Here is a 17596-nt window from a genome sequence, read left to right on the forward strand (position 1 = left end):
GGCACACTGACACAGCAGGGCCATCCAACACAGGCAGCACCAAACAATGAGGATGGGCCCATGTCACCTTCAAGAGGGAGGCCACTGGGCAGGCAGGAGAAATGGACAGATAGCTGTCCACAATCAACAGGAAAGTGTGGCCTAAAAATAGTTTTCTACACTAGATCTGGGCTCCCTTCTCATGGCTCACTGTCCTCCCACCATGAATACCACCTCACTCCCACCATACTGCAGCTGTGGCATAGGAGGTAGGGGAAACAGCCCCCTGTGTCCCCCACTCAGACCCCCCCATTCCCCTATCCCCAGCCTTCAAAGAGGCTCAGCTCTCTAAAGAAGTACTCAACCCTGGCCACAGGAGGCACCAGGCATTTTTCCATTACTGTCCCCCCAAATGTCACGCATGCACACGTGCACGTACACACATACACATATACACATACACACACACACACACACACACACACACACACACACACACACACACACACACATCCTGCCCAGAAATATAACTTGGCACCCACTTAGAGCTGGGAAGCTGGTAACAGGCGACAACTCAACTGGGGCTGACCCAGCATGCCTCAATCAGGCCTGATAATCAGCAGCACAGGGCCAGGGGGCAAGTGGGGGCTTCAGGGTGGTGATACCTTCACCGCCTCCCCTGGAGTCACTCCGGAAGACACAGTGCTCCTCCTTGATGAAGTGCCCGCTCAGAACAATGTCCTGCCGCCTCTCACAATCCTCCCTGCCCACTCTGCAGAGAGGGGACACCATCAGCAGCCTGACAGCAGAGACCCAGTACACCCAGGATGCCACTCACTGGTCCCCAGGGATATCCCTCCAGGATCTTTCAGGAAACACCCAGGGAGTGTATATGGGGACACAGGGGAAGTGACAGTGAGCAAGAGGCCCACTGTCCCAGTATATGCCCAAGCTTGGTGGCCCCTCTGTGGCAGGAACAGGGAGCCCGCCCCCTCCCCCACCCAAGCCCCAAACCCTGGCTTGGCTGGAGAGGCAGTGGGCCATCCTCCCACCTGGTGATCCCATCCTTGATGTAGTAGAGGAGGCACTCAGACATCAGCGGGTCCTCATTCAGGTTGACGAGGTGTGGCGTCTGGGGGGAGGAAAGAGGGTCACCTCTCCAGAGGAGAGACAGAGCCAGTGCTAGCCACCCCACCTGATCTCTCCCTAGGCACCAGATCACCACCAGTCCTAGGCCTGGCTTCCTGGGGGACACAGCGTCCTCCCCAGCCTGGCAGAGAGGACAGGAGGTATGAAGGAAAAGACTCCCAGAGGACCTCAGGCTCCTCCACTCAGCTGGTCTTGCCAGGCTGGTTAATCGAAGCCAAGAAAGTGAGGAACACAGAAAACCCTCAGCCAGCAGGTTGATGGAGCCCAGCCTCCTACACACACCTGGGGCACTTCAGGGGTAGCTGAGCTTCCGCGGGGCTGGGAGCTCCAGCTCTTGGCACATAGGGGCCCTGCTGAGGCTGTGGTGATGAGCAGACCCCAGGATAGGTCCCACAGGGTCCTGGACTCCCAGCTCTGGACTATAAAATGGGGCTCCAGGGCCCTGTTCCTGCTGAGAACACCCAGAAACTGTGGGATCTCAAGTGGGAGCCAAGAGCCAAGAAGGATTAGGACCCTGGCAGGGGGACTGGACCCTGGAGGCTGGGTAGTAAAGACTATGAAAGAAGTCCCCGCTGAGCCCCCAAGGCTTGGAGGTCAGATCTTCCACCCCACAGACTTCCTGTCCACAGGTCCAAGGTGATCTGACCTAAGTCCAAAGTGACCACTTCCCACCAGCCACACGTCTGAGAACTGCCCTCTGCTCCCTGCCTCACTCAGTCTCCAGGTACTACAGCCCCAACACCCCCATCTTCACTGTACTCTCTGAGCTCAGGAAAGTCCCCCACGGCCTGTGTCCCCAACAAGGGTCCTGCCACATGGTGAAGGCACCAGGCTGGGACAGTTCCTCAACTTCCCCCCTGGTCCCTTGGGGCAAGCCACTTCTATCCCAGTTATAAATCCTGCAGTGTCCCTACCAGCGCCCCAGTGCACAGTTGTGGAAACCTGGTTATCAAACAGAAGGCACAGATCCTCCCCAACCATCCCCTCCCCGTCCCAAGAAAAGAAGGGCTGTGCTCGCCATTGTGGGGCTGAGCGGGACCTGCAGCCGTGGGACAACTAACAGCTTGTACATGTCTTTCCAACCCCAAGAGCACTGAGCTTCTCAAGAGCAGGGCCCCGGTGGTCCTACTCCTGAGCAGTGCCTAGATCCAGGGCTACCAACGAAGCCAATGGACTCCAGGGTGCCTAGTCTCCCTAGGGAACGCCACACACCCCTAGGGATGTGCCCACCCCTCCAGGAAGGTGACTGGTCTGAACAGTGGAAGGAACAATCCATTCCAGACAAAACCAAAGGCCTGTGTGGAGGGTATGTGGAGTAAAGCCTTTTTAGGATACTGTCCATTCCTGCCCAACCCAGGCACCAGAACCTGCCTGCAGATTCTCTCAGGCCTCCTGCCTCTGGGCTTAGAACATGTTGTTTCCCCTAGGCTGGATCACAGCCCTGTCCAGCCCCTCCCAGGCTGCAATCACACAGATGATTGTTCATGTCAAAGCCCTCACTGGACATAGCACTTGGTGTGTGCTGGCAACAGCAAGCCACAGAGAGCCTTGGCGGGTAGCACAACAATGCTGGGGGTACCCCTCTGCTGTCCTGGGAAATACCATATTTTTGGGAGCCTGGGGACATGTGCAATATGAAAAGGTCTCACTGACTCAGTCCATACCCCAGGCAGCTAAGAGACCCATCTGATGTCCCAAGGCCACCAGGACACCCCACTGTGGGGATGGGGGGTGAGTCCCCCACACAAAGGAAGATGCGGCTGTGGATGAGCGTGACTTCCCTGGTGCCTAGGCCAGACCCCTGCTGCACTCTTCTTCCTCCAAGGAACACCCTCTGGCCTCCACCAAGGACAGTGCATCACCTGACCCTGTCTAGGTCAGGGCAGTACCACAGAACTGCAACCAGTCTTACCTTTTTGGGAGAGAACACACCCAAGGTACCGCCATCCTCCCTCATGGCCACGCCCATTTCGGCCAGCAGTGCTTCCCTGGGGAGACAGAGCTGGGATCAGCACAAGCTCTATGAGGTTTCCAAGACTGGCCTCACACTGACTGACTGACTGACAGGAGCCAGCAGGATTCCAGCTGCTGTGACCCTTGGTGAAGCCCACACAGCATCCCATCTGATCAGCAGGTTAAGGCATCGACTGGTGAGTCCAGCCCTTTGCACCATGATTGGCCCTCAGTGGACAGTGGACAGTGGACAGTGGTACATGAAGTGGAGGTTACTGGGGTAAGGGACAGGTTTGCCCCATGGCTGGAACATAGCCACCATGGGGTGTGGGAGTCCAGGACTAGAGAGTAGGGCTCGGTGCTTGTTCTGCCTGAACCATGAGATCGCTGGCTGCATCTCTCCCTCTAGCCTCAGTTTCCCTGCTGTCCACCTTTCCATCCGGATGGCTTCTGTCCGCCTCAGCTTCTCCTCCCAGGTCTCGTTGAGCTCAGCTATGATCTTTTCTGTTTCCTGGGGAGTGACACAGAGCAGAGTGAGCTTCTGGGACTGAAGGGCAGTGGCTCAACAGAAAAGGGGCTGCAGAACACAGGAGCCCACATTCCTTGGTCCATCCAGGCAGTGGAGATGACTGGAAGACCAAGGCAAAGTTCAGAGAACACACATACATACATACCCAAGAGAAAGGAAAAAAGGCAAAATAAATCTCAGGGAAATAAGAAACAAATACTCCCAGAAAACACCAAAACTCAGCTCCCAAAGCACAGCTGTCCTCACTGCTGCTAAGAACCCATGGGTCCTGTCCCTCTTCAGGACACAGGCGACACTTTCCAGCATCAGCATGGCTTCTCCCTTTCCTTCCTACCCATATTCCAGAGGCGCCTTATACTTCAGATGGACACCCATACCCCAGAAAGAACACCCATGTCCCAAGTGTATCCCCACACCTCTGGAAGGACCCCTTGAAATCCCAAGAAAGACCACCACACTCCAAGTGGACCCTACAACCCAGGAAGGGCCCTCACACACCAGGAAGAACTATTATACCCCAAGAAAGACCCCTGCATACCCAGGAAGAATCCCTACACCCCAAGTGGACCCCGCACCTCAGGAAGAATCCCCACACCCCAGGTGAATCCCACACCCCAGGAAGGACCTCCACATCCCAGTAAGAGTCTATACTACAGGGTCACTGGCTCCACCTCACCCCCACCCTTAGACTGGGCCTCTGTGCCTTTACCCCTCAGCTCCTCAGTCTCCAGGATCTGGGGCTTGCCCCTGCACATAGTCATTCACTGGAGAGAAGTGAATGGAAAACCTAAAACCAGCCGAGGGCATTGCTAGGGCTCATGAAGCACAGCCATGGGTTTTGAGAGGTGATTAGTTTCATGCAGGCGTGAGCACAGGACGGCCTAGAGGAGTTTGGGAGCCTGCAGAACACTCGTCTGCCCTTCTCAGGGGGTGCAGTCTCGTGGGAAACCAAGCAGAGAGCTGCAATGACACCAGCAGAGGGGGTGCTAGTGGCTGAGAGGGACCAGACTCCTCTCCACGAAGGCCAGTACACAGCTCATCGCTCCTTGAACAAGTGCCAGCTCACACCACTAAAGGTTCACAGGAAGTCTCGATCCTGGGCATCCAGCTTAGAATTTCCCCTCCAGGCTTGGCACTGGGGGCGGGGGGCACAGGTCATCCACACACAGAGGTCCAGGGTCCTGCAGGGGCACTTTTTACCCAGTGGCCGAATCTCATGCATCCCATGGCCTAGAGACCCCTGAGTTAACTGGCTACCTTGGCTGCAATGGACAGACTGGGAATAGGCCACAGTGCACCCGTGTGGCCACAGTCCCAAGACTCCTGCTGCCACTTCACTCTGGCCCTATCAAGACAGACCGTGCCTGGGGAGGGAGAGATGCATCTAATTCCTCTGAGTTCTCCCAGTTTCCCAGAGCCCAGAGCCTTGAGGCCAACCTGCCCTCACCTTCAGCCTTTCAATGGCCTCCTCACTGCCCGGGGCAAATAAGATGCGCTCATGGAGGCTGGACACAGAGGCCGCACGGCTGGATAGAGCTGAGAGCGAGGACGAGGGGCTCATGCCCACCAGGGCGTTGGTCACTGTGGAGAGAGTGTCAGGGGCTTGATTCACTGCCCCACCACGGTTAAGGTTATTGTTCTCAAGGTCGAACACGTCTATGGGGAGGAAGGGGAGGATGGGTGGACAGACAAAGGAAGGGAGAGAAAAGAGAGACCAAGTTGGGAAAAAGCAAGAGGTGGGGCCCAGAGAAAGCAAGAAACAGAAACCACAACTGAAGTGCAGCAGCCCTGCCCGGCCCAGGACAAGCGCATGCAAGGCCTTCCTGCTACCCCTCACCTGCCACCCCAGAGGAGACCCACTCGCCCACCTGGCCCAGGTCCACCCTCCCTGACAGCAGCTTGGTGTGGCCAGGCACTGGAGCTCACTGGTGCTGGGCCTTCTGCTTCCCCAGCATCTGCATTCCAGGCCCTATTGCCAGGCCACCTCACAGCCTCTGCACTTGAGGGCCACGAGCTCACATGTGCCTGCCCTGGCACTTGTCCTCCCTGCCTTTCCCACCTTGTTCACTGACTGGCTGGTGGCCACTTGGCAATGGCCCTGCACCTAGGAAACCCACACTCACCCTCATCCCCTTTGGTGGGGATGTCCACCCCTCATACCCACCATAGGCCTGGGCCACCACACACCCCCAAGCTATGAGGTCAGGCCTTCCTAATTGTCCTGTCCACTAGCATGGAAATTAGCCCCGAGACCACTCTAGGGGAGAAAGTAAACACAGCCCCTTCTCCACCACAAGGAGCTCACCCACCCACCCAGGGCTTGCTTGCCCCTAAGGTAGGGGAGGTAGGAATGTGGCACCTTCCAAAGTGGGCAGTGCCAAGCCCCTCCTAGCAGAAGCACACGCACGGCAGAGCAGCAGCAAGCACAGGACTGCACAGGGCACTGGGGAAACTGAGGGCACCCTGAGACCTGGCGTCAGGGCGGCACTAAACCCCATGGAGCTAAGCCCAAGACAGAGGAGACCCAAAGGCCATAAGTACTTAGACTCATGGCATTTCCAGAGATAAGGGTCCTGGATATGTGGGGTAGCTGGAGAAATGGCCTGGTAGACAGAGGCCTGAGCCAAGAGCAAGGGAGGGGACTGGTCCTCCAGCTCTCCTGGCCCTTTGGTGTTGACATTCTGACCTTTTCTGGCCTCTGGGTGCACAGGCAGGGTCAGAAGGCATGACCTTGGCTAATTTTAAACTAAGGAGGTCTCAGGAGCAACCTGATCTCCTTGTTGCCTCAGTTTCCCACGTAGGTTATACCGGCAGGAATGAACCATGAGTGTGGACTCACAGGTAGATGGAACCCCACATCTACCAGGAGAGTCCTGTGACTGAGGGTGGGCAGTTGCTTCTGCCTCCAAAAAGGAGGGGAAAGCAGAAGAGGTGCCCTAAGATTCACCCCTCCCGGCCCATGCTGCCCTGGGCCCCCACAATGGCCAGGGCTAGAAGCAGAGGTGCACAGAGAGCAGCAAAGGGGAATACACACATTTGGGTCCTCCAGGCACAGTGTTTGCTATGGGGGAGGGGAGGCATGGGGGAGGGAGGAAAGACAGAGAAACAGAAGAACAGGTTTGTCTTCAGAGGGTCGGGCACACCCTTCACAGGCCAGGCAGCCAGGAATGGGTGAGTAGCCACAGGCAGGGCTGTGGAGGTCTTCATGCAGGGACACAGGGTCTGCTGCAACCCCAGCACCCAAGGCCTGCCCACAGAGCTTCCAAGGGAGCTGCCTCTGGCCCACTGGGGCCAGCACCAAACCCAAATCATGCAATTCCAGCCAGGTCAAGGCCAGGAAACTCACCTGGTCCAGGGCCCCTGCCCAGCCTCCCACTCAGAGGTGGTTATGCCCAGGAACAAGGAACAGGGACAGGGATTGGTCCAGAGGGGTTGTGGGGACAGCCTGGACTGGGGCAGCTCCAGTCCACGCTACAGCTAATGAGGTGGTCCCAGGAGAGAGGACCTGAGAGGTCCTTGAGGCTGAGGCCCTGAGGTCCTGCCCAGGACAGACTGGCACAGACACTCACTGTCGGTGATGTCTCCAAGACCCTGAGCATACAGCAAGTCCCGCAGCCGGGTCACTTCATCCTTCAGCTCACGGATCAGTTTGTTGTTGGGGTCCTCATTGATGACAGCATTGCAACGGATCTGCTTGGCCCGGTCGGCATACCTGGGCAGAAGTGGAACTATGGGCTGTGCTCAAGACAGGCCCATGTCCGGCAGGCCTAGAGGTGCCCAGAGCCTGGACTGGGACATAGTCTGGCAGGGAGGCCTCAGCAGCTGGGCAAAGGGATGGACCTGGGCCAGCAAAGCCCAGTACAGAGTGAGAGTCACCCCACTGCAAGTCACTGGGAATAGCATCTGGGACCACTGGCCAGAGAAAACCTACTGTGGGGTCACCCAGCCCTGGTTCACCCACTTGGGGAAGTTTGAGGCCCAGAAGAAGGGACAGAGTAGTGTTTTCTCCCCACAGTGGTCCCAGGGTGGAGGGAGCAAGTTCAACCTCTGGGACAATGTGAGAAAGTCTATGTTTATGCAGTTTCACTCCTATAGTGCATCAGCTGATGCACATATCCGTGTTACAAACAAGTATAGGAACCTCCATGGGGATCACATATCCCTTTTCTCTTTACTATTGGTGGTGCATGGCCAAAAGAGGCAAGGAGACTGCTGACCCAAACAACTGAGCAGTTCCTGCAGGGCTGGAGGCCAAGCCTCCCACCACAGTGCTCACCCTGCAGTCGCAAAGATCTTTTAAGACACACTTGTGTCCCCTTTGTTAAATAAAAACCCAGGCCAGGATCAGCAGCTCAGCCTGTAATCCCAGCACTCTGGGAGGCCGAGGTGAGTAGACTGCCTGAGCCTGCGGGTTCGAGACCAGCCCAAGCAACTTGGCAAGACCTCATCTCTACAATATATCAAAAATTAGCCAGGTGTGATAGCGCGCACCTGTAGTTCTGGCTATTTGGAAGACTGAAGCAGAAGGATCGCTGGAGCCCAGCAGGTCAACACTGGGGTGACCATGAGTGTGCCACTGCACTCCAGCCTGGGCAACAGAGTGAGACTCCAACTCAAACAAACAAAAAAACCCAGGGACTCCCACAGCCAGCAGAAGAGCATACAACGCTTAGCCCGGTGAGCACAGCTCTCCCAATCTGGTGGCACTGGGCTCTGGCTGCCGCAGTCCCAAAGTGCACCCCAAAGACTGATGGAAATGAAACAGCACCCATCCAGGCTCAGAAGCCCCAGAACCAATCACTTCCAGCCTCACAGAATTCCAGGTGAATCCTCCAGAAGAGGCACCATGCTCACTGGCATTGCTAACTCAAGCATGGAAGGATCCATCCCCCAAGACACATGATGGGAAGCAGAGTCTGCCTCCCTGGAGAACACACCTCAGTGTGCTGAGAGTCTCATCGTAGTTGATATCTGCAGGGCTCAGGGCTGCCACCATAGCAGTTCGCGAGTTACCACCTGTGAGAAGAAAACCAGGTTGTACCCAGGGAGGGAGTCTAGGCCCTAATGCTGTGTCCGCTACGCTTTCTCCTTTCTCCATTTACAGATGGAAAGGCTGCGACTCAGAGGGGTAAACTAAGTCATAGGTTTACCCCCACCCCACCCATGAGTATGGAGAACAGTAAACTTGGCCTTCCTTGGCTGTCCCTTCATTGTAACACCAGACACCTCCATTATTTCTCTTCTGTGTAGTGTTTTTCTCATTCACATTTGGGGCCAATTTATAACAACCAGGCCTCCCTTTCCATATAACAGAGAGGCAAGTTGTAGAGAGTTTTATGGTATTTATTTCAAATATAAAAACTGTTTACGTTCAACAATTTTTTCACCCACTTGAATCATTTTCATTTGAAATATTTTCCTCAATATTTAACATCAGATAATATGTGGTGTGACTGTGCTCTCTCTCTTCAGAGGAGGTTGATCACACGGGGCTCTCAAAGGAGTCAGTGATGGGCGAGAGTCCTGTGGGGGCAGTGGCCTTGGCAGTCCAACAGGGTCACTGCCACCTCCACTCCAGCTCTCAGGACTGTTCATCATCTGCGCTCCAAGTTTGGACAGATGACTTTACCTGCTTGGTCCCAGGGACCTGTGTCCTCAGGGCCATGTTCTCAGGGTATAGATGCCCCATAGTTCCTGTGAGAAGACAGTGTGAAGGCCTAGGCACATGCCACACTGGGCCCTAGGAAGGGCTCCATGGGAGGACTGCCCCGCCCTTACTCTGAAGCTGAACCTGGGGGACTCTTTCCCAGCCCACATGTTGGGTGAAGGGACACACTTTTGTGCTCTCTCAGTGAGGCCCACCTGCCCCCAGGAGTTTCCACCTACCCCCTCCTCCACCTGGCAGGCCTGTATAGGCCTATAGGGTTCAGAGGCAGTCAGCCAGGGTTCTGCATGCCTCAGCCATGCAGCCAAGGAAGGCCAGAGACCCCCAGTCATCTATGTTTACTAAGTCACCCTGAGACTCAGTTTATCTCCCAGGGCATCAGCCTCTCCAATTGTAAATACAGCTGGGATGGTGGGTGGGGGAGTGCCACGGCTATTTAGGGAGAGATGAGATCAGCATCGGACATGTTTCAATCTTCACCTCATCTATCTGCTCAATTCTCAGAATGAAGAGGAGGATTTATGGCAGCCCCTCAAAACTCAGTAAGTAAGCAGGGCTCCCAGGACTGCATCCCAGGCCCCTGTTACAGATGGGGAAACCAAGGTCCAGGGAAGGGTGGGTACTTGGTCTGTGTGTCATAGTTGGCCTGACCCAGGAGCACCAACACTGATGGGTGTGTGCTCTACATCCTGGTTTCCAGACTTGCCTCCATTAACCTACCACCAGCCACTGCTCCCAGGCCTTCCAAAAGGCCTTGATTCAGAAAGGATGTGACGCCTCTTGGTGGCTGGGTATCCCTCTCAGGCAGGGAGATGGGCACAGCCCAAGGTGAGAGTTAGAGCCCCGGGGATGGGCGAACCCAAGAGTTCTCACCCAGGTTTTCCCGAAGGAGCCAGGTCAGCACGGAATCTCGGTACGGAATGAAATCTGTCTTCTTCTTTTTCTTGTTCTGTGGCAGAGGAATACTCAAGGTCAACCCTGAGCCCACTATAGAAGGGAAAGGGAGGTGCTAGGGCAGGTCCTACCAAGTGGGTCCCCAAACCCAAAGGCTGAGGTGAAGGCAGGGTTGAACCTGCCCTGTTGGTCATGTTCTCAAGCCACCCAGGCCTTTCTCCATCTGCACCTCAGGGCACCTCTCCCAGGTACCTCCACTCCAGGTCAGAAATGAACTTTCTAGCACATTCCTCAGGTTTCTTCCTCATCCATCCCTGCTGTGTATCTGGGCTACTCAGCTGGACAAGAGCCCAGGAGTGCTTATGTCACCGGTGAGTGTATCCTCTCACTACTCTGCCAGAAGGAGCGACCTGAGCCACAGCCCTCTATCTTGAACACTATCAGCGACTCTTTCTGTCCCACTGCTAAATGGAGCATCCAGGGTTCTGCTGGCACCCACCCAGCTTATCCCTCCCCTTTCACCTAGAATTCACCTTCCCTCTCCATAAGACTTCCCACCATTCTTCAGAAGCCAGTGCACAGGTCCCTCCTCTAGTAGTCTGTTCTGCCAGCCCTACCCTTAGGATGAAGCATCCTCTATACTCTTGCTACCCCTGTGGCTCTTTACTCTTCCATTAAGGCAAACAGCGGTCACTCAAAATATGGACTCCAGTCATGCCATGGCTGCTGGGAATTGCTTCTTATGGACACTCTATGACTGACTTAATAATTTCACTCATTGTGGGCTTCAGTTACTTCCTAGTGTCTATTCATTCACATGTGCATTTGTTTATGAAGTGTTTGCCAAGTACCTGCTGTAGCCAGCAGGCAAGGCCCCAGCCCCAGGAGCCCACACCCAGGGACATGCACACAGGCACCCCCTGGAGGGCTGGGCCATTTCTCTAGGCAGAAACGTCATTGCCCTTTAGGACAACCCCCAGGGGGTGTTCCATTAGCAGAAGACAAAAAGCTTGAAAGCTTTTGAGACATGGGGAGAAGCCACACTGGCTTCTCCACGAACAGGGTTTCAGGATGTCCATCTCACAACGTGTCAGGGTTGCCTGCTTTTTTTCCTTTGGAAACTTGGTAGGAGAAAAACTACTTCTAGTTTGTTTGTTTTTTTATTTTTATGTTTTTGATCACTTAATTCCTGAAGGTAAATTCTCTGCCATGGGTTCTGTTCTGTTTCCACATAAATGCCCTCCAACTACTCAGCCACTTCAGCAGGGACAGGGAGCCCAGTGGCCTCTTGATTCCACTGCCCCCTCACCACCTTGCCTCTCCTGCCATCTGCCAGCAGCCCCCGTCCAGTCGGGCTCTGCCATCTCCCAGAACCATCCACTGCCCCACCACCTCATGCCTAGATCAGGGCAACACTGACCTTCCATCCTCCTGACTGCAGACCCAGGCCACCCACTCCCAATCTATTCTTCATGCAACAGCCTGAAGGACATGCCCTGGGCGAACACGGACGCTGTGAGCCCTGCTGAAAACCCACCCACCACTTCCCATCTACCCCCGTCAACCAGTTTCTGACACTGCACCAAGGATTCAGGGCAGGCTCCTGACCTCAACTGCCTCATCATCCTCATGCCCCATGCTCCCTGCTCCAGGCATCATTCCTAGACCACTTCCTCAAAAACTCTCTCACTCAGTTCCTAAAAACATTTCTATCACAATCCCGCCAACATTTCCTCCCAGACCCTCATACAGCGAGCCACACAGTTCCCACATAGCCTCACAGTCCCTCACTCAGTCCCTCACACAGTTAAACACACAGTTCCTCAAAGTTCCACATTGTTCCTCTCACAGTTGCTCACAGCCCATCACACAATTCCTCAGCCTCTTACACTTGCCCACACAGTTCCTCAAGAGCCTCGCAGGACCCCGAAACAGTTCTTCACAACGTGTCACCTAATTCACAATAATTCAAACAGAACTCACAATGTGTCACGTAATTCATCACAGTTCCCTACCAAGTTCCATGCACAATTCCTCTCACAGCTCTGCACAGAGCTCTCTCCGTGGTTCCATGCAGATCTCTACACAGGTCCTGGCTCCACACACTCCTTCACAATTCTCCACACAAATCCTCACAGTCCCTGACAGAGTCTCATGCATCTCCCCCAAAGCTTTCTCACAGTTCCTCTAACATTTCCCAACACAATTCCCCACACAGTCTCTCACACAATTCTCGGTTTCTCAGAGCTCCCCACGGTCCCTCGCAGTGTTCCTAACACGGTTATACACGCTTCTCACACTTCCTCACACCATTCCACGCTGTTCCCCGAACACTTCTTGAGCTCCTTCACACAGCTCCCCCATGGCTCTCCACACACCATTTCACAAACTTCTTCTCACAGTGCCTCACAATTCACACAGTTCCACACAGTACTCAATAGTTCCTCACCCAGTTCCTCACACGTACCTCACAATTCATCACACAGTTCCTCACTCAGTTCCACGGATCTCTGTGCAGTTTCTCAAACAACACCCCTCATGATTCTTTATTCTGTCCCTCACACATTCCCTCACAGCCCCTTTACACACTCCTTCACATCACAAATAGTACAGTTCCACACTCACCTCCCACACAGTCCCACACACTTCCCACACAGATCCACAAGCACCCCTCACACAATTCACCCATAGTCCACACACGCTTCCCACACAGTCTCACACACTCTACCCTCACAGCTCACCCACACAGTCCACACGCACTTCCCACAGTTCTACCCACACTTCCCATGGCTCCACATACACTTCCCACACAACTTCACAAATACTTCCTACACAGTCCACACTCACTTCCCACACAGTCCCCCACACACTCCCCACAGTTCTACACATACTTCCCACACAATGTCACAAATACTTCCCACACGGTCCACTCACTTCCCACACGGTCCACACTCACTTCCCACACGGTCCACACTCACTTCCCACACGGTCCACACTCACTTCCCACACAGTCCACACTCACTTCCCACACAGTTCCCGCCATAGTTCCACACACAGTTCCTCACACAGCTTCTCATGATTCCCACACAATTCCTCACATCCCAGATAGAACTCCTTGCCCAGTTTTGCATATATTTCCCCAAAAAGTTTCTTCCAGCTCCTCCAACAGTTCCTTACATAATTCCACACCTGGTCTCCCACACAGAGCCTCACAGTTCCCACACAGAGCCTCACAGTCCCCACACTTCCCCACACTTCACACATTTCCTCTCACAGTTCCTCACTTGTCAGCCCACACTTCCTCTCACTCCCCCGCAGTTCTCTCACAGAGTTCCACCCAGTTCTCCATCCTTCCCAGCTCTTCGGCTTCTCACACGACTCCCCACATCGTTCCCCACGGTTCCTCACCATCCCCCCACGCCATTTCTCTCACAGTTTCACACAAGTCCCCACGTTTCACACACAGGTCCCATTCCAGTTGCACACACGGTTTCCCAAACGGTCCCTCTCGCAGTTCCTCACACCGTTCCTCTCAGGTCCTCACACAGCTCCGCAGAGCTCCCACACAGTTTCTAGAGTTTCCTCACACGTTCCCACACCGTCCCTCAGGTACTCCTTCAGCTGCCTACACCATTCAGTCCCTCACAATCCTTCACACAAGGGTGAAGTGTCACAACCCCAACACAGCTCCTCACACACTTCCCCAGTTTCTCACAGTTCTCCAACTGTAGCTCCCAGTTTCGCCTAGTTCCCACACAGCTCCCCACACCATCTCACAGGCTTCCTCTCACATTTCCACACACTCCCTACCTAGTTCCCCAAACAGTCACACGGTTTCTCACAATCCCTCCCACAGTCCCCGACACAATTCCTCCTATCATTCCTCACACAATTTCCCACACGTTTCTCATGTAGTTCCACAGTTCCTCACCCAGTTCCCATACAATTCCCCATGCTGTTTCGCACACTTCCTCTCATGGTTCCACAGTTCCTTACACACTTCCCCACACACATCTGCAGACAGTACTTCACCCTTCTTATGCGCTTTCTCTCAGGTTCTCACATAGTTCCTTGGACATTCCTGGAGACACTTCTTCACACTGTTCCTCACACGGGTTCTTCCAGTTTTTCACATAGTTTGTCACACGGTTCCTCACCATTCCCTCAGGTTCCGCACACAGTTCCTCACATAGGGCTACACAGTACCTCACATTTAGCCTAAACAGTTTGCCACCAAGATCCTCACACAGCTGCACACACACTTCTTACACAGTTTCGCATGCAATTTCTCTCACAGCTCCTTCCACAGTTCCACACACTTTTCCTCCTGGTTCCCACACACACAATTCCCACGTGTTTTCCCATTTCATTTCACCTCCTCTCACACTTCCACAGAGTCCTCGCACAGTCCCCACCCAGTTGCTCACACAGTCCCTCACCCACGGCTCCTCAGGCTTCCCCACAGATGTCTTCCTATTTCCCCACCGCTTCTCAAACATTTCCCACAACTCCTCAGTTTCCTCACAGTGACTCATACACTTTCTCACACCATTCAACAGTGCCCCACAAAGTTCCACACAGTTCTCTCAGCTTCTTACACTGCTCCACGCAGTAGTTCACGCTTCCTCACACATTTCTTCACACATGCTCCCATAATAGCTCCCCACACGATTCCTCACATAGCTCCACCCGACCCAAGTGTCATTCTCACACTTCTTCACACCGCTTCCCACACAGCTCCCTCCATGCACAATCTATCACACAGTATTTCACAGTTGCCCATGCAGTTCCTCATTTCACTGTTGCCCCCTCACACAATTCCCACTCTTGTCCCACACCATTTCACACACAGTTCCCTACAGAATACCACACAATTCTTTCCCATCTCTTTCCCACCTCAAGCCCTCACACCAGCCCTTCCAACCACTGGCACAGGAGCTCCTCCCACCCGGCTGGCTCCCCCTACACTCCTCAGGTGTTCACCCTAAGACTTACTCCCCTGCAAAGCTGCCTTACAAACTAGAGGCATCTCACTTGGGGGTCACTCTCATAGCCCATTTTTTCCTTTATGGAATTCATCCCAATTTTTAATGATATGGCGGGGGACCCCAAAAAATCCAGAATTATCTTTTAGAGGTCAGGCCCCTGGTAGTGTAGGCTTCCTTGGTTAAGTAAGTGTTCTGGGAACCCACTGGCATCAGTGTACCAGCTAGCATTATTGTGAGAGACTGCGTTGTGGAGGAAATGTCCCAAGTTGTGGCAAACGGGTGACTGGACCTTCCATCATGACAATGCACCCCATGTGGTGCTGAGTGCATGGCAGTTTCGACCAAAAATGCTCCACTCTCCCTATTTACCTAATCTTGCCCTGAGTCGTTTTTTCTTATTTCTCTGGATGAAAAAATTTTCTCAAAGAGAAACGTTTTGCAGATGTGGAAGAGGTAAAACAAAAAACGGCAGAAGCACTAAAAGGCGTCTGCACTGACAAGTTCAAAAACTGTTTTGAGCTGTAGAAAAGCATCCCAATAGGTGTACTGCATCAAACAGACAGTACTTTGAAGATGACTGAAGTTCAAACATGTAAGAAGAAATACACAATTTTTTAGAAATAAATTCTGGGTTTATTGGGGTCCTCCTTCACATTCTTATTTTTCTGTTTCTGTGCCTACCTCCTCCACCGTGCTGTGGACCCAGAAGACCCGTGCTATGCACCACTAAGGCCTAGCTGCTGGCACAGGGCCTGGCTCAGAGGTGAGTTCAGCATGTTTGTTTATTAAGTGAACATGGGAAGGATGCATTTTACTGCTGAGACTTTCACAGGAAGTGCTGGGCTGAGGGCTCTCTGCTTCCAGCCCCCTCCCCTTGGGGTTAAGGAAAGCAGCTTACCTTGTTGGGTCCAGAGTCCTGAAAAAGAAAAGACAGAGAGAGTCTGAGGACCTGGAGTGAGGCTGGGGAACCAGGGTTTAGAGAGAGGAGAGTATGGGCTGGCTCCAGAAGACAAAGGAACAGGAAGAGGTCTGAGAGCAAGCTGAGTGTCTACTGCCCACTGCCCAGCCATAGTGGACAACCTGAGCTGATTCTGATAGGCCAAATAACAATGTGACCTCTAAGGCTCCTTCCACCCAGGAGTCTTCCCCAACTCCCAACAATTTCAAAGTAGGGTAGGCTATCCTGAGAGCCATCCTTCCCTGGCCTGCGGCCTGGATTTCTTGGTGAATGGGCAATGCTGTTTGTCTCTTGGGGCCCACCAAGCCTAGCCCCTCTAACTCCATGGGTCATGGGTTGGCCCCGGAGGATGGTCCGGACTGGACCAACCTCAGTCAGAGTTGACCACAGTCAATATCCTCATCATGGCCCATGGTGACTTTCAGAAGAGCCCTGTGAAGAAGGCATACCCATTTTACAGTGGGAAAACTGAGGCTCCAGGGAGAGATAAGGATCACTATCTTTTTCTAGCCTTGTGACACTTCTTCCATCTCTGGGCTTTCACTTAAACCCCAACCAACTCACCAGGAGACAGGACTGGGAACAGGTATAACAGACTCCCAGGCTTCTCTACGGAGGGCAAGACGGGAAGCCCCCCCCACACACACACAAATCCATCCCATTAATCTAATTCCAGAAACCTGGAGCCAGCTCACCATTTCAGCCAGGGCAGAGATGACTTTCCCCAAGGTAGTCAAAGACTTGTTGATGTTGGCTCCCTCCTGTGTGCAGAAAAGATGGTTGGGACATCAGGAAGCCTCAGAAGCTTCTTGCTTGAGTAACCCCATGGGGCTGACCCATGTGACATGGGGCTGATGCCACAGGCCCTGGCTGTTGACCACTGGGCCAACTGGGGGCCTGGGATGCTCTGGCAGGAAGCCAGTCAGAGGCCTCCTGGCCAGGAGTGCATTTCCCAGGACTTCTCCACAGCTCCATCAGAATCCTAGAGCCAACCACACATCCCCATCCAGAACCCCTTCCCAACCATCAGATAATAGGGGACAAAAGGGGACTCAAGAAAACACAAACTCTCCTTCCTGACACCAGAGACTGTTTCCACAAGAGGGTGTCCTCTCAGGACATTGGCCAGCCAACTCGCAACCCCTCTGTTACCTAGCAGCCTCTGTTCTTCTGCAGGAAACACATAGCCACCAGTGGGCACGAGGTACCACATAGCCACCACCAGGCACGAGGTACCACAGGGGCCCACGAGAGAGACTGCTTTCCTGCAGGGACTTTGACCTTGTGTACCCAGTACTAGTGTACCAGGTACAGCCCTCTGAGTGCTGGCAGCCTAAGACCCAGTCTGTGTCCTCAGCCCGCCCTGCCCAGGCTTACTCTTGGGGGTGGCCCAAATTCCCACAACCCAGGCAGAGCCTTCCTTCCAGGTCCATCCTGGAACAGGCCCTGCTTGGACACTGGGTCCCGCCAGCAAGTTGAGG

General features: G+C 53.9%; 1 protein-coding gene across 8 annotated transcripts in view; it reads right to left on the bottom strand.

Moving 5' to 3' along the window:
• The window catches only part of KIF1A (kinesin family member 1A), a 105906-nt gene that overhangs the window by 54666 nt on the left and 33644 nt on the right, over positions 1 to 17596 (bottom strand). For 5 of the 8 annotated variants that reach the window (XM_008054242.2, XM_008054240.2, XM_021710511.1 and 2 more), the window contains exons 9-19: positions 16811 to 16876; positions 16056 to 16073; positions 10149 to 10224; positions 8548 to 8626; positions 7180 to 7322; positions 6645 to 6671; positions 5058 to 5191; positions 3513 to 3592; positions 3041 to 3116; positions 1032 to 1111; positions 645 to 751 (exon numbers count right to left, since the gene is read on the bottom strand). In XM_008054242.2, the coding sequence (XP_008052433.1) occupies positions 645 to 751; positions 1032 to 1111; positions 3041 to 3116; positions 3513 to 3592; positions 5058 to 5191; positions 6645 to 6671; positions 7180 to 7322; positions 8548 to 8626; positions 10149 to 10224; positions 16056 to 16073; positions 16811 to 16876 (886 nt within the window). The remainder of the gene's footprint in view (positions 1 to 644; positions 752 to 1031; positions 1112 to 3040; positions 3117 to 3512; positions 3593 to 5057; positions 5192 to 6644; positions 6672 to 7179; positions 7323 to 8547; positions 8627 to 10148; positions 10225 to 16055; positions 16074 to 16810; positions 16877 to 17596) is intronic. The other 3 variants (XM_008054245.2, XM_008054244.2, XM_021710512.1) reach the window with 1 other exon arrangement.

Source organism: Carlito syrichta, unplaced genomic scaffold (assembly GCF_000164805.1).
Source record: "Carlito syrichta isolate Samal-C Ts95f unplaced genomic scaffold, Tarsius_syrichta-2.0.1 Scaffold289289, whole genome shotgun sequence".
Lineage (NCBI taxonomy): Eukaryota > Metazoa > Chordata > Mammalia > Primates > Tarsiidae > Carlito > Carlito syrichta.